This window comes from Myxine glutinosa, chromosome 2 (assembly GCF_964187855.1).
Source record: "Myxine glutinosa chromosome 2, kmMyxGlut1.1, whole genome shotgun sequence".
Taxonomy (NCBI): domain Eukaryota; kingdom Metazoa; phylum Chordata; class Myxini; order Myxiniformes; family Myxinidae; genus Myxine; species Myxine glutinosa.
The window spans coordinates 120,340,965-120,356,391 of NC_136262.1; the positions used below are offsets into that span (position 1 = coordinate 120,340,965).

General features: G+C 43.4%; 1 protein-coding gene across 7 annotated transcripts in view; it reads left to right on the forward strand.

The window, feature by feature from the left end:
* Nucleotides 1-15,427, forward strand: part of SPEN (spen family transcriptional repressor) — a 125,873-nt gene that overhangs the window by 99,113 nt on the left and 11,333 nt on the right. For 4 of the 7 annotated variants that reach the window (XM_068107252.2, XM_068107256.2, XM_068107253.2 and 1 more), the window contains 2 exons: nucleotides 1,215-1,324; nucleotides 6,867-14,952. In XM_068107252.2, the coding sequence (XP_067963353.2) occupies nucleotides 1,215-1,324; nucleotides 6,867-14,952 (8,196 nt within the window). The remainder of the gene's footprint in view (nucleotides 1-1,214; nucleotides 1,325-6,866; nucleotides 14,953-15,427) is intronic. The other 3 variants (XM_068107254.2, XM_068107255.2, XM_078771565.1) reach the window with 1 other exon arrangement.

Below are 15,427 nucleotides of genomic sequence, written 5' to 3' on the forward strand. Positions count from 1 at the left end.
CCCCCCCCCCCCCTCTATTTACATGAAATGGTTTGGTTCATGAAATGGTTTGGTCCATTCGCAAAGCCAAAGCGAACGGCTTGCGAGTACGGTGACAATCCCCCCCCCCCCTCTATTTACATGAAATGGTTTGGTCCAAAGCGAACGGCTTGCGAGTACGGTGACAATCCCCCCCCCCCCCCCCCCTCTATTTACATGAAATGGTTTGGTCCAAAGCGAACGGCTTGCGGAGTTTGGTAAAGAAATCGCCATAGCTCGGTAACTACTTGTCCGATTAATATGAAACCTTGAAAAGGCACATCCTCGGGTCCCCAGCAATATACCTGGCAAGTTTCAAGTATATCGGACCCGTGGTTGTCGAGAAACAGCGGTCACAGACAAACACACAAACACACAGACACACAGACACACAGAGATTACTGGAATTATAGATAGATAGATACACCCAGACATGTTGCTGCACTGTGGAAATGAACATGTGCCTATGGTGATAATTGTTTTACTTTATTTTTTTCTGTTTTTTAAAAAATTTTTACATATGGTTAAGACTCGTGCAAGAGCTATGACACAGAACAAATGTGGACACAACATAGCAAAGGGAACAGCAGGAGACAGGGGAAACGCCAACAGCAGTGTGGAGGGAGAAGGTAGACGGAGACGGACAAACAAGGGATGCAGGTAACGATAAGGGGTCGGGTAGAACGCAACGGGTGTACAAGGTGGATACATAAGCAAAATTTTGGGAGGGGTCAGGGAGGTTTAACAGGTGTAGAAAAGGTCATTTTGGATGGGGATGACTTGAGATGGTGGTGAACAGCCATCTTTAAGACGTGGAGGGAAGAATGACATTGAAGAGAGTATGGAAGGTGATTCCACAAGTGGGGAAAAAGAGGAATAAATGGGGAAAAATAGGAATATATTGCATGTATGGTAAGTATATTGGATTTGCAGGACAAATGGCAACTTATGCGATGCATTAATGAACTACACGTTTTTGTGTACAAAATCTTTGTACATGGGAGAGAACGAGTATTCCGATTACAAGCGTGGATAAGCCTACCCTTCATGTACTTTGTAATCTTTATATTTAATGTACAGCCAGAGCAAATAAGGATGAACAAGATGGAACCTCATGATCAAGATAAGTTTAAAACATGTCATTCAATCTGGAAAGAAATGTTCTTCGTCTCACATTAAGTTTTCCTTGCACCCAGGTGGACTTCGCGAATCGTGACAGCCAAGCCGCCTTCTATCAGAGCATGGAGCGCACTGGGCAAGACGTCCATGAGTATATCCGTGAACATGAAAGCTACTCTGAGCGAAGGTAAGTGGGGTGAGGGGTGGACTTTTCTTTTTGAGAAAATATTTGTGCACCAAGATGAGGCATGAAAGAGCTAGAGTACAGAAAAAAACAGAACTGAAAGATCATGCACTTTTCATAATACACTTTTCATAACACATTTTTAGCTCTTGAAAAAAATATATTTTTAACACTTGAAACTTCTCCGAAACCGCTGATGGGATTGCAACCAAATTTGGCACAAATGATATTTGTTCTGTTGTGACTATAGTTTGTTCACGGCATTAAAAACAATCGGGGTCTAAGGGGGTTTACCGGGGTCAAAGTGGATCCAGGTTTGACCTCCCAAAATACGAATTTGCTTTTTCCTCTAAAAACTACACACTATTTCGATGAAACTTCACCACAACCTTCACCACCCGCGATGTACCAAAGTTTGTTCATGGCATTAAAAAAAAATCTGCCCCTTTCGGGGTTTATGGGGGGGGGTGCCCCCCAAAATAGTTATTTGCTTTCTTCTCAGAAACTACACATGCAATTCTGATGAAACTTGACCACAGCCTTAATCACCCGTGTTGTACCAAAGTTTGTTCCTGGCATTTAAAAAATCGGGGTCTAAGGTGGTCTATGGCTTGCCCCATTTTCATGATACACTTTTCATTGTACATTTTTCACCATACACTTTTCATCATACACTTTTCATCATACACTTTTCATCACACACTTTTCATCATACACTTTTCATCATACACTTTTCATGATACACTTTTCATCACACACTTTTCATCATACACTTTTCATCACACTCTTTTCATCATACACTTTTCACTATACACTTTTCATCACACACTTTTCACTATACACTTTTCATCACACACTTTTCATCATACACTTGTCATCATACACTTTTCATCATACACTTTTCATCATACACTTTTCATCATACACTTTTCATCACACACTTTTTATCATACACTTTTCATCACACACTTTTCATCACACACTTTTCATCATACACTTTTCATCATACACTTTTCATCATACACTTTTCATCATACACTTTTCATCATACACTTTTCATCATACACTTTTCATCATACGCTTTTCATCATACACTTTTCATCATACACTTTTCATCACACACTTTTCATCATACACTTTTCATCATACACTTTTCATCATACACTTTTCATCATACACTTTTCATCATACACTTTTCATCATACACTTTTCATCATACACTTTTCATCATACACTTTTCATCATACACTTTTCATCATACACTTTTCATCATATACTTTTCATCATACACTTTTCATGATGCACTTTTCATCACACGCTTTTCATCATACACTTTTCATCATACACTTTTCATCATACACTTCTCATCATACACTTTTCATCACACACTTTTCATCACACACTTCATCACACACTTTTCATCACACACTTTTCATCACACACTTTTCATCACACACTTTTCATCATACACTTTTCATCATACACTTTTCATCATACACTTGTCATCATACACTTTTCATCATACACTTTTCATCACACACTTTTCATCATGCACTTTTCATCATACACTTTTCATCATACACTTTTCATCATACACTTTTCATCATACACTTTTCATGATACACTTTTCATCATACACTTTTCATCATACACTTGTCCTCATACACTTTTCATCACACACTTTTCATCACACACTTTTCATCACACACTTTTCATCACACCCTTTTCATCACACACTTTTCATCATACACTTTTCATCATACACTTTTCATCACACGCTTTTCATCATACACTTTTCATCATACACTTGTCCTCATACACTTTTCATCACACACTTTTCATCACACACTTTTCATCACACACTTTTCATCATACACTTTTCATCATACACTTTTCATCATACACTTTTCATCATACACTTTTCATGATACACTTTTCATCACGCACTTTTCATCACACACTTTTCATCACGCACTTTTCATCACGCACTTTTCATCACGCACTTTTCAGCACGCACTTTTCATCATACACTTTTCATCATACACTTTTCATCATACACTTTTCATCATACACTTTTCATCATACACTTTTCATCATACACTTTTCATCACACACTTTTCATCATACACTTTTCATCATACACTTTTCATCATACACTTTTCATCATACACTTTTCATCATACACTTTTCATCATACACTTTTCATCATACACTTTTCATCATACACTTTTCATCATACACTTTTCATCATACACTTTTCATCATATACTTTTCATCATACACTTTTCATGATGCACTTTTCATCACACGCTTTTCATCATACACTTTTCATCATACACTTTTCATCATACACTTCTCATCATACACTTTTCATCACACACTTTTCATCACACACTTCATCACACACTTTTCATCACACACTTTTCATCACACACTTTTCATCACAGACTTTTCATCATACACTTTTCATCATACACTTTTCATCATACACTTGTCATCATACACTTTTCATCATACACTTTTCATCACAGACTTTTCATCATACACTTTTCATCATACACTTTTCATCATACACTTGTCATCATACACTTTTCATCATACACTTTTCATCACACACTTTTCATCACACACTTTTCATCACACACTTTTCATCACACCCTTTTCATCACACACTTTTCATCATACACTTTTCATCATACACTTTTCATCACACGCTTTTCATCATACACTTTTCATCATACACTTGTCCTCATACACTTTTCATCACACACTTTTCATCACACACTTTTCATCACACACTTTTCATCATACACTTTTCATCATACACTTTTCATCATACACTTTTCATCATACACTTTTCATGATACACTTTTCATCACGCACTTTTCATCACACACTTTTCATCACGCACTTTTCATCACGCACTTTTCATCACGCACTTTTCAGCATGCACTTTTCATCATACACTTTTCATCATACACTTTTCATCATACACTTTTCATCATACACTTTTCATCATACACTTTTCATCATACACTTTTCATCACACACTTTTCATCACACACTTTTCATCACGCACTTTTCATCATACACTTTTCATCACGCACTTTTCATCACACACTTTTCATCACACACTTTTCATCACACACTTTTCATCACACACTTTTCATCATTCACTTTTCATCATTCACTTTCCATCTTGCACTTTCCATCATGCACTTTTCATCATGCACTTTTCATCATGCACTTTTCATCACACACTTTTCATCATACACTTTTCATCACACACTTTTCATCACACACTTTTCATCACGCACTTTTCATCACGCACTTTTCATCACGCACTTTTCATCACGCACTTTTCATCACGCTCTTTTCATCACGCACTTTTCATCACGCTCTTTTCATCACGCACTTTTCATCACGCACTTTTCATCACGCACTTTTCATCACGCACTTTTCATCACGCACTTTTCATCACGCACTTTTCATCACGCTCTTTTCATCACGCACTTTTCATCACGCTCTTTTCATCACGCTCTTTTCATCACGCACTTTTCATCACGCACTTTTCATCACGCACTTTTCATCACGCACTTTTCATCACGCACTTTTCATCACGCACTTTTCATCACGCACTTTTCATCACACACTTTTCATCATACACTTTTCATCATACACTTTTCATCATACACTTTTCATCATACACTTTTCATCATACACTTTTCATGATACACTTTTCATCACACTTTTCATCACACACTTTTCATCACACACTTTTCATCACACACTTTTCATCATACACTTTTCATCATACACTTTCATCACACACTTTTCATCACACACTTTTCATCACACTTTTCATCATACACTTGTCATCATGCACTTTTCATCATGCACTTTTCATCACGCACTTTTCATCACGCACTTTTCATCACGCACTTTTCATCACACACTTTTCATCGTACACTTTTCATCGTACACTTTTCATCGTACACTTTTCATCGTACACTTTTCATCGTACACTTTTCATCGTACACTTTTCATCATACACTTTTCATGATACACTTTTCATCACACTTTTCATCACACTTTTCATCACACACTTTTCATCACACACTTTTCATCACACACTTTTCATCACACACTTTTCATCACACACTTTTCATCATACACTTTTCATCATACACTTTCATCACACACTTTTCATCACACACTTTTCATCACACTTTTCATCATACACTTGTCATCATGCACTTTTCATCATGCACTTTTCATCACGCACTTTTCATCACGCACTTTTCATCACACACTTTTCATCGTACACTTTTCATCGTACACTTTTCATCGTACACTTTTCATCGTACACTTTTCATCGTACACATTTCATCATACACTTTTCATCACACACTTTTCATCACACTTTTCATCATACCTCACTTTTACATTCTCTCTTTTTCTATTTCTCTTTCCTCACATTTATCAATGTGGGTATTTTATTTAATGCCTGGCCTCGATGAGGACTATATAGTCCGTGACTGCTGCCTTCAACATAAAGAAACACAACAGATGGAACATGTACAAGAGTGAACGAGCAGGTTTTTAGGATGCCTGTGCTGATGCCGTCGGGGCCTGTTGCAGAGTCAGACTCTGGGGTTGCCAGACAATTCTCCACTTTCTCAGGTGATAAAGTCAGTCTCCACTAGCAGTTGGGTATAAAAGTATAGGGGGGGATACAGGGAGTGAGGACTTTGGGGACACAAGATCTGGAAGCAAACACAGAATTGAGGCATTCGACCTTCTCACGAGCGGTGTCGGTTATGGTGTCATTTGAAGTGAGGGAAGTGGTGGAAGGGGAGCACATACTCCGGAGACAGACTTACCAAGGTGCCGCCAGGTTTTGTGAAAACGATAGGTGTGCAATTCTTTGGTATAAGATATTTCATGCCTGGTTCTAGAAAATGTAAGACATCTGGGATGCATATTAAGTTTGATGCCGTTGATTGTTCATCATCTTTGTTATCCAGTGGGCATGTTTTGTTATTTTACAATGCTGTTTAATGAATATTGGATGGTCACTGCGAGCAAATATTCTTTGGGATAATTTGGCATGACCATTTTTTCCTTTCTTCCATTGTGCTTGGTTGCAATTGAACATGAGCAAAAAATATATATAAATTCGGGGAACTTCTTGTTCTTGGTTTCTTGTTCTTCATCATTTCCTTCCCTCTTTCTTAATTGACTCTGGACCAATGTCTAGCCAGCCAGGGAAGACATTGGAAGATAATTATAGGGAAAGAGAATGAAAATCGGCTGAGAGTATGCGAGTATATTTTTGGTTGTTCTTGATTCCAGAGGTGTAATTTAGCACAGCATTATGGTATTCTCTGACAAATTTGATTTTTGTTTGATGCAGTGAACATGAATAATTTTCAATAAATGTCTTCATTAAGTTTAATCTTCTGCCTTGCTCTGCCTTTGAGTGGATGTACGATTATAGCTGCACATCCATTGCAAGTTTTGATCGGCTTGCATTTTATTCCAGCAGGGATGATCGGAGAGGTGTGTACCACGACTGCGTTACTGACCGGACATCATACTTCGAGGCACTGCACACGGCAACTGTTTTTCATGAGGATGCTCGGCGTGAATTCCACACACGGCGGGAATTCTACTCTGAATGGGAACCTTATCACTTTGAATACTACGACCCTCATTATTATGATGACCAATGTGACTTCCGTGAATTTAGGGGAACATTTGAGCAAGAGGCACGGGAGTTTGCTTATCGGAGGGACCGAGACCGTGACAGGGAAGGGACGAGTGGCGAACGCAGGGTGCACGATTTCAGTCCTTCTCGGAATACCCACAGCCAAACTCCACCGCCACTTCCTCCACTCCCCCCACCACCCCCTCCGCTACCTCCATCAGTGGTTGTTACTCCGTCTGTCACAGATCCAGATGGTCATATGATTGTGGGTGGCTATGATATTGAACCAGAGAGTGGCTGTTTGGTCACCTTGGACGAGAAGGCCCTTCACTCAGAAAAGCGATTTGACAAGCTTGGTTGGCCTCTTGCTTGGGAGCGTGGTCATAAAGACTGTCGTGGAGGAACTGCTGACTGGGAGAAACAAGGTGATGCGGGTGGTGCTACTCGGAGAGGTTCTAATGTGAGTGCAAATGATCGATGTGATGATGTTGGCCATGGTATCGAAAGCAGACAATGGAAAGGGCCAGGCTCAGCGTCTTCTGACTCGGAGGTGGATGCAAGACTTAGAAAAGAGCATGCTCGAGATGGACGACACCCACGGAGTAAGCGTCCAAAAAGAGAGCGATATAAAAAAGATACCACAAGTGGTCGCCCTAAAATTGAGGTCATTGTCTCTTCCTCACAGATTAACATGGCTCGACACTCCTCCAAAGAGAGAGAACCTGGATGGTCTTGCGATCGTGATCCACTTGTTAATAAGGTGAAGATCAAATCTCACTTGGACCCTGAGGTTTCTCGATCTGTAACTGAGCCTTACAGGACAGAAAGTTTGAGGCTTGATGGAATAAAAGTAGAATGTGGGCGGTTGCGACCAAGCAAAGACAGGCCATCATTATTCAGTTTGGTTGAGGTTCCCTCACCTGGATTGACTTTGATAAACCAAGGTACTGCAGCCCAAACCAAAAGCTCAAGCACAGAACGAGAGCGGCATAGACCTGGAGCCCGTCCAAGCCGCTCTGATGAAAAACCTGCCACTGAAATAGTTGAGACTAATCGCCGTCGGATGGAGGAACGCAAAAGAAGGTTTGCAAAATGTGAATGGCAGAGACCACGGGAACAGGAGGGTGGGCATCGTGAGGAGATAGTCATCTGTGAAAAACGGATAGACATTGAGAACATGGGACAATGCGATCAGCATAGCGAGCACCGTCGAAATCGGTCTGTTACACGTACAATCAAGTGTCTTCAACAGGGGCGCAGCTCTCCTAGCTCAACGCTGTCGCCATCTTTGCTCAGGCCAGGCCTTGCTGAGTTTCTGGCAACTTCAGTGACTTCATCACCATCCTCGGAACATAAGCAATTTTCCAATGAGAAACAGATAGACCTCAGTCTGCATATTGTCAAAGTGGATTTTAAAGTTGAATTAGGTCAACTGAAGCATGAACCACAGGAGATGGAAATGAGCAGTCCACCGCCGCCTCCTCCACCACCACCACCACCACCACCACCACCACCGCCTCCTCCTCCACCACCACCACCACCTCCTCTTCCACCTCTGCCACCTGCTCCAGTGCATCTTTCTGGACCATCTCAGTCAATTAAGGCACTAGAATCTATATTGCAGGTTTCAAGCAGGTCTCCAGGTAAGGGGAGAAATTGTAAGGCAGATTCTGGGATAAATATTGACCACTCGCAAAGTTTTCGCAAGCAGATGGAGTTGTCACGTATACGCCAACGAGAGAAAGATGCAACTCGGAAATTTGAAGCCGAAAATCCCTCGATGCCTTCATCTTCATCAGTTGTTCCATCTGCCCCACCTTTTCCATTTGTGCTGCCTTCGCCTGATCCAGGGACAAGTTCTGATCTTTCAGCAGCAGTGTCTGAACCCCATTTTAAAAGGCGACGCCTTGATGTTGATATTTCAAGTAAAGGCTTGCTGAAGCCTGAGCGAAATTATCGTGACTCTCGAGCAGATGATGGCACTGAACCTCCATCTGAGGAAGCTCAAGAATCCTTGAAACCTTTAAGCAGGGAGGAGGTATCTCCACAGCCTGTGGGAGATGTTTGTCCTCCAGATGAGTCATCTATGTTGTCATTGCCCTGTAACATGGTGAGGTGTGATGACTTGAGAAAGAAAGTATCTTCTGATCTGGAACCTGGGGAGGTTCGCACAGATTCTGAAGATGATGAGAATGTTGACCGCAGTGTCAGTGGGGGAGTAACATGTCCTGCTCGTCTTTCATTTTTGGGCCGTCCCACCAGCAGCACTATACGTTCCCCTCAACAGCAGCCCTCTCCCTCTCTAGTTTTGTCCAACGTTCCTGAAAGAAAGAAGAGCTATTCCTTTTCTTTAGATCATTCAATTACACCAGATACGAAGGCCCTGCTAGAGAGAGCAAAAACACTTTCTTCTTCACGGGATGAGAATCTGTCATTTTTTGGAGGAGGTGGTGTAGGTGGAGGAGGAGGGGGTACAGAGGAAAATGACGGTGCCACATCTGAGCTCCAAGTGGAAAACATTGGCCATGAGAAGGAGCGTATTGTTGACAGAGATAGTGAGCGTATTTGCCCTGCAAAGCCTACTCCACCATGGTACATGAAAAAGAAGAAGCGACTCGGTGGTCCTGGAGATGGAGAGAAAAAAGCAGAAGTGAAAGAGGAAACTGAGGAGCGACAGCAACTATTTGCTTCCCGCTTCCTGCACAGTTCAATCTTCGAGGAAGATGCTAAACGCCTTGAACATGTTGTTCGCCGGGGTGGAGAGGATGATGGTAAGATTGGTAATACATCAGTGGATGTAGCTGCAGTCATAATTGGAGGAATCGGACTCAGCAGGGTGGCATTAGAAGGAGCTACTGCTGAAGAGGGCGGAAACGGGGATCAAGCTTCTCGTGGCCCAGAGCCGATTGGCCTGTTTCATAGCCGCTATGTGGAGCTGACAAGACTGCAAAGGAAGGAACAGAGAAACAAAGAGGGCATAGGAAGTGCAGCCAGATTTAAAGAGGTCATCGTACCTAGCAGAGCCAGCAAGGCTGATGAGGCTAGAGCACCTGTGCTTCAATATAACATCATTCCTAACAACCAACACCTCACCCCAATATTAGAGAATCGTGTAGGGCCTAGAGGTGTATCTGGCAGTGTGGGTGAATCCAGCAACTCTCTTGGAAAATTTCCTTCTTTTAAGATTAAAACTGATTGGATGGAAGAGCAACAACAGCCACCAGTTAATGATAATTGTCAGATAGTCACTTCCAGCCAAAAGAAGGTCAAATGTACTGACACTGTGGAGTCAGTTGTTGAACACACAGTTCGGGACACAAGATTGGATACTGCAGAGTTGCATGGCTTGCAAGCCTCTGGGCAAAAATGTAAACGCTCGTCACCAAATGAACCTAAATGTGCCGTAAGGAAAGAAGAATGTGGATCCATGATGATGGATTTGCCTCAAAGCACCCGTAGCAATTCAATTGACCACAAAGTCACAAAAACTCCACCGGGGATTTTGTCTGTCTCTCCAAGCTGTGAAAGTATCAAGGTGACAGATATTTGTGCTCAACCACCCAGTCATGCTTTACTGGGTGGAGACGAGCCACTTGATGACGAGGAATTGCTTCCGACCCCATCAAAAGTGATTTCTCAGCTGCAAAAGCCAATGCTACTAGATGATAAAGGGACAACAGAAGCAGCTTGCAAAGAGTTGATAGTAACCAACAATGAAAATGAAAAGCCAATCGTAACCAATGAAAGTGAAAATGAAAGTGGTTCGAGTTTAACCAGAGAAGGATTGGACAAACTGTCACAGTTACCTGGAAAGGCAGAGCTGGAAATTTCACCAGTTGCTGGTCCAGACTCGCCTTTGATTAAGGTAGATGTTTTGACAAAGATGCATGTTGACACAGGTGTCACTTTAGAAAATGTAAGTGAAACATCTTTACATGATGAGGGGCATGGGATGCAAACGGGGATGAACCTTCCTAGTTTGTGTGATAAAAGTAAAGAGGTGGCAGTCTCTCTTACTTCACCTGTTGATGAAGATCAGAAAACCAGCAAAGCATGCATTGGTACAGAAGGATTGAAGCACCGAGAGTGTCGCAAATCTGCAAAAACAAAACGACCTCGTATCGCTATCCAACATGCTGGCACTTCTGAAGTACCTGCTGAAGACACCGAGGAGCGGACTGCTACACGAAAGAGTGAAAGAATTGGAAGTGCTGACAAGTTGCGCCGAATGATGTGTCCAGACGCAGATCTAGATCGTGCAATTGAGATAGACAGAGTTTCTCCAAGATTGGCACGAAAAAATGCCGATGCTGCGAAAGCATCAGGACCATTTAGTCATGCTGGGGACGCAAGTGTTGAACTGGTTTTGACTCCTGCAGCTGAAACTGGGCGTGTCCGAAGGTGCAACGTTAAGTCTATTTATGCCACCGTACGGCCAGATACTGAAACAACATGCAATTCTGGACGCCCAAGCCGTAGAAAACAACCAGCCAGAGAAGTTAGACGTGGTCGACCACCAAAAAATCGACGAAGAAACATGGAATCTGAAGATGGCAGACAGGAAACGGACAATGCCGTTGGTGAAGATCAAAGGGCTGCTTGTTCTGTAAATACACTTCAAAGTGATGATCAAAAACAAGATTCAAGCAATGAAGCAACAAGGGAGCCAGCTTTGACAGCAGAGGTAGCTACACCTGGTAGGAAAACCAGAGTCCAGCGGCGTGTGACCCGGCGGGGAGCAGGCAGTCGAATTCTGAGTGGTGGAAACAGCAGAGGTCGCAACAGTTCTCAGGGACCAGAAGAAAAGAAACCACAGGTTGTTGATGAATTGGGTTCAGAAGGTCATCCTTTAGAAAAGGGGAAAGAGTTGCAAGAAAATGATGATTTATCCTTGTCAGATGGCAGATGTCAGGATAAGAAACAATGTGACAAGATCACTCTGACATTGAGGTCACTTGCAGCCATGGAAACAATCGAGGTTAGGCAAACAGAGCTTGAGCAGGCAGTGGAAAATATTGAGCGGCTGGCTGATGCTTCGGCAACAGTCAGTGGTGTCGGGCCCGGCCAAGCAACTGCACAATCCTTTGAAGAGGCCGAGGAGAAGCCCTCAGAAACTGAGCTAGCAGCAGCCATTGACTCCATAATGGGAGATGAGAAAAGCTCAGAAGCTGAGGGTTTTGTTGGGCAAGCTCCACAAAGTTGCACCACATCCAGGCAAGATGAAACAGATGCTGATCTGCAACCTCTGCCCTCGCGTGTCAAGCAGCAGTTAGTGGCTAAGCTTCCTGATTCACAGGCTACAGCAGTGGCTGCACAGCAGACCGAGGATCCTTGTGAAATGCTGAAATTGCCAGGAAGGTTGAGAGTGAGGCCTGAGCGGGGTCGTGGTCGAGGTCGTGGTCGCAGAGGCAGCGCTGGTCGTAAGAGTGATATTTCAGATACTAGGGCCTCAGAGTCCGAATCGGTGGAACCTGCTGCATCTAGTAACACTTTGGGAAGTGGCAGTGATAGACAGTTACACATACTAGATTCTATTCCTGAGAAAGATGACGTAAAAATGAAACCACAGTTCGATTCGCCTGTCCCAGTCTCCAGTCAGACGATACTTGCGACCTTCCCTTTTGATGCTAGTCGACATTTACCAAATACTGAGACTAATCAAGCAATAGTACGGCCCACAGATCCACCATCTGTTTCGCAGCCATTGATTGTTTTCCCAGACTTAAAGTCTGTATTTAGTGTGCCTGGTAACATTTTACGACCTCCTTTAGTACACGGCACGACCCAACTCCACCATTCCACTGGTACAGTAGGCACCCTTGTGCGTGGTGGACTATTACTTCCACAGCCACCACCACTTTCACTTCCTCCAGACTTTGCAAGTGATCCATCATATAAGCCTCGGTCACTCTTGCAGCCTGTTGTAGCAGAGGGACCACCACCAAAATTTTCAGCTGGTGTGCCGGGAATTGGTGGGGCTACGCCCCTGACTTCACGGCCAGATGAATTGACTGCTCCACGATCAACACCACCTCCAGCAGCTCCCCCACCAGATACAAAGGCTTCAGACCTAGATCCAAATTCGAGCACGCTGCGCAAGATTCTCATGGAACCAAAGTATGTTCCTGCAGGAAGTGGAGTGCATTCCACTGTGACCTCCACTGTTGTCACGAGTGCTTTAGTTCAGCCACTGCTTTCTTCCCAGGTTCAGGATACTCATCCTATTACCTTGGATTCTGCTGATAGCAAACGATCTTCTTTGCCTGAAGCTTATACACGATCCTGCGAAGTAACCCGACTGGTGGAGGCTTCACGTCCGTCTCATGTTGAGGTAGTTCCAGCTGGGTATGAAAGGCGGCCAGCGTCTTCACCTCATTCTGTAATAAGTCCACCAGTGCGCTTTTGTGCACCACAGCAGGAAGACCTGAGTCCTTCACTTCCTGTAAGTATTTCACTTCCAAAGCAACGTTTCAAGCAAGCTTTCATGGAAGGCACAAGTGGAGTCATTCCACCATCTACCTTTGCTTTGTCTCCCAATGAAATTGCCACCTCAGCAGTTGCTCCTACCCACACATATCCTTCGACATCTACTCTCAGGCATCAAACAATGGCATCTGCAGGTCGTACGTTCCCAGCAGGAATGTCATTCTTGCCATTTAGCAATACTAGAACCACTGAAGCAGGACCAGCAGTATCTGGGGCAAGGCTCCGAGTAAAAACATCAGAAGGCACAGTGGTCTTGCTTAGCCACTCTGGTCAGAAAGCAGAAGGTCCTCTTCGTGTGAGTGCTCCAATCAGTCAGATACCAGCTGCCACTACTCTTGACAATGATTCTGTGGGTACTCAGTCAACTGCAGTTATCTCTTCAGTTCCCAAATCCATTGGGAAGTCAGAGATATCACAAGTCTCCCTGTCTTACAAGTCGGCAGCCTCAGGTTCTGCACACAATCTTCCACATTTTTCTACCCACGTGACCCTTCAAAAGCCAGAGGAACGTCCAGCCCTTACAAGCAAATCACCTAGCAGCCTCAAAGTGAGCTCTTCTTTTCCATGTTCCATTATTCCAGGACGTCGCTCGGCAGAACAAGCTTCAGTCATTACAATGACTCAGACAAAGACTGTGGAGTCTGAAGGACATGGTTTGCCTGAAGCAAAGGCCTACAAGCAGGAGCCACATTCCCCACGAATTTCCAGTGGGCTGTCACCTTCTTTTTCCAAAGCTTCACCTTCAGTGCCTGTTGCAGCATACTTGCGGCCAAACGACCCCAGCTCGACACAATGTGGTGTCGTTGCCAGTGTCCTAACATCAGCTACCTCTGTTATTTCTCCGGGACATTTATCTACTTCTATGGGTGCTGCGGGAGGCTCTTATTCTCGATCAAGCATACCTCATGTTGAACTGCACACTGGAACATCACGCTTACAGACATATGGAACTCGCAATGGGGGCGGGGGCACTGAAAATGAGCACGGGATGTTGGCATATGGGCAGGGTGGCACGCGGGTGATAGGACCCGAGGTGGTCGTCAGGACACCCCCAGGTGGTCGTCATGACCAATACAGTCAGGAGATGATGATGCTTCGAGAGGGGCGGTTTTATCAGTCTTCAGCTGGCCCGCATGATGGAGAGTCACGTCATTCTGGTACACCTGACTGCAAACCTGAGATGAAGTCCTCTCCAAGTGGGACTAACCCATCAGGGAAAGAAGCCGGAGGCAAGTTGGCCGGCCTGCCATCTCTGCAGTCCCATCGTGGGGGTGTACAAATGATGCTGAGTGGTCACAGTATACTGGCTTCAGGAAATAAAAGCTTCAACGACTTCCGTGGGACGTATGGAGAAGCCGTACTCGTGGGTGCACAATATCGTCAGCTGTCCGGTCTTGCCCTTAGTCCCACAACACGGAGCCTAACTCCTTCACAGGTAATTGGTCTTTACTCACAAGCACAGCCTTTTCTCTCTATAAATGCTCCCAAAGGGCATTGCACTTGGCACAAAATAATATACACTAACCCAGGTTATTTGTGTGTTGTATTTGGCTTAATTTCATCACTTTATTTTGCTGTTATTGGGAAGATCATTTATCTGTGTATGTCTTTTGTGTAATGAAAACTTCAATTTTATTGAAATTGAGATAGATGTAGAAAGACAAATCGCAGAATGGTGTTGTTTTTACTGCACTGCCATCAAAGTATTCCATGGTCTTCGTTGACACCTTCAATAACAGGCTAGTTATTCCCGAATTTAATCTTTGCATCTCGTGTCGTGTTCTTCTGGGAATCTTTGTGATCCCGGGATCCCAGGCTCAAATCCCAAATTATGTTCACTTTCTGGATAATTTCCTCATGTCCTTGTAACTCATGAAAGTATCGGATTTTTCCTGACATTCTTATCCTCT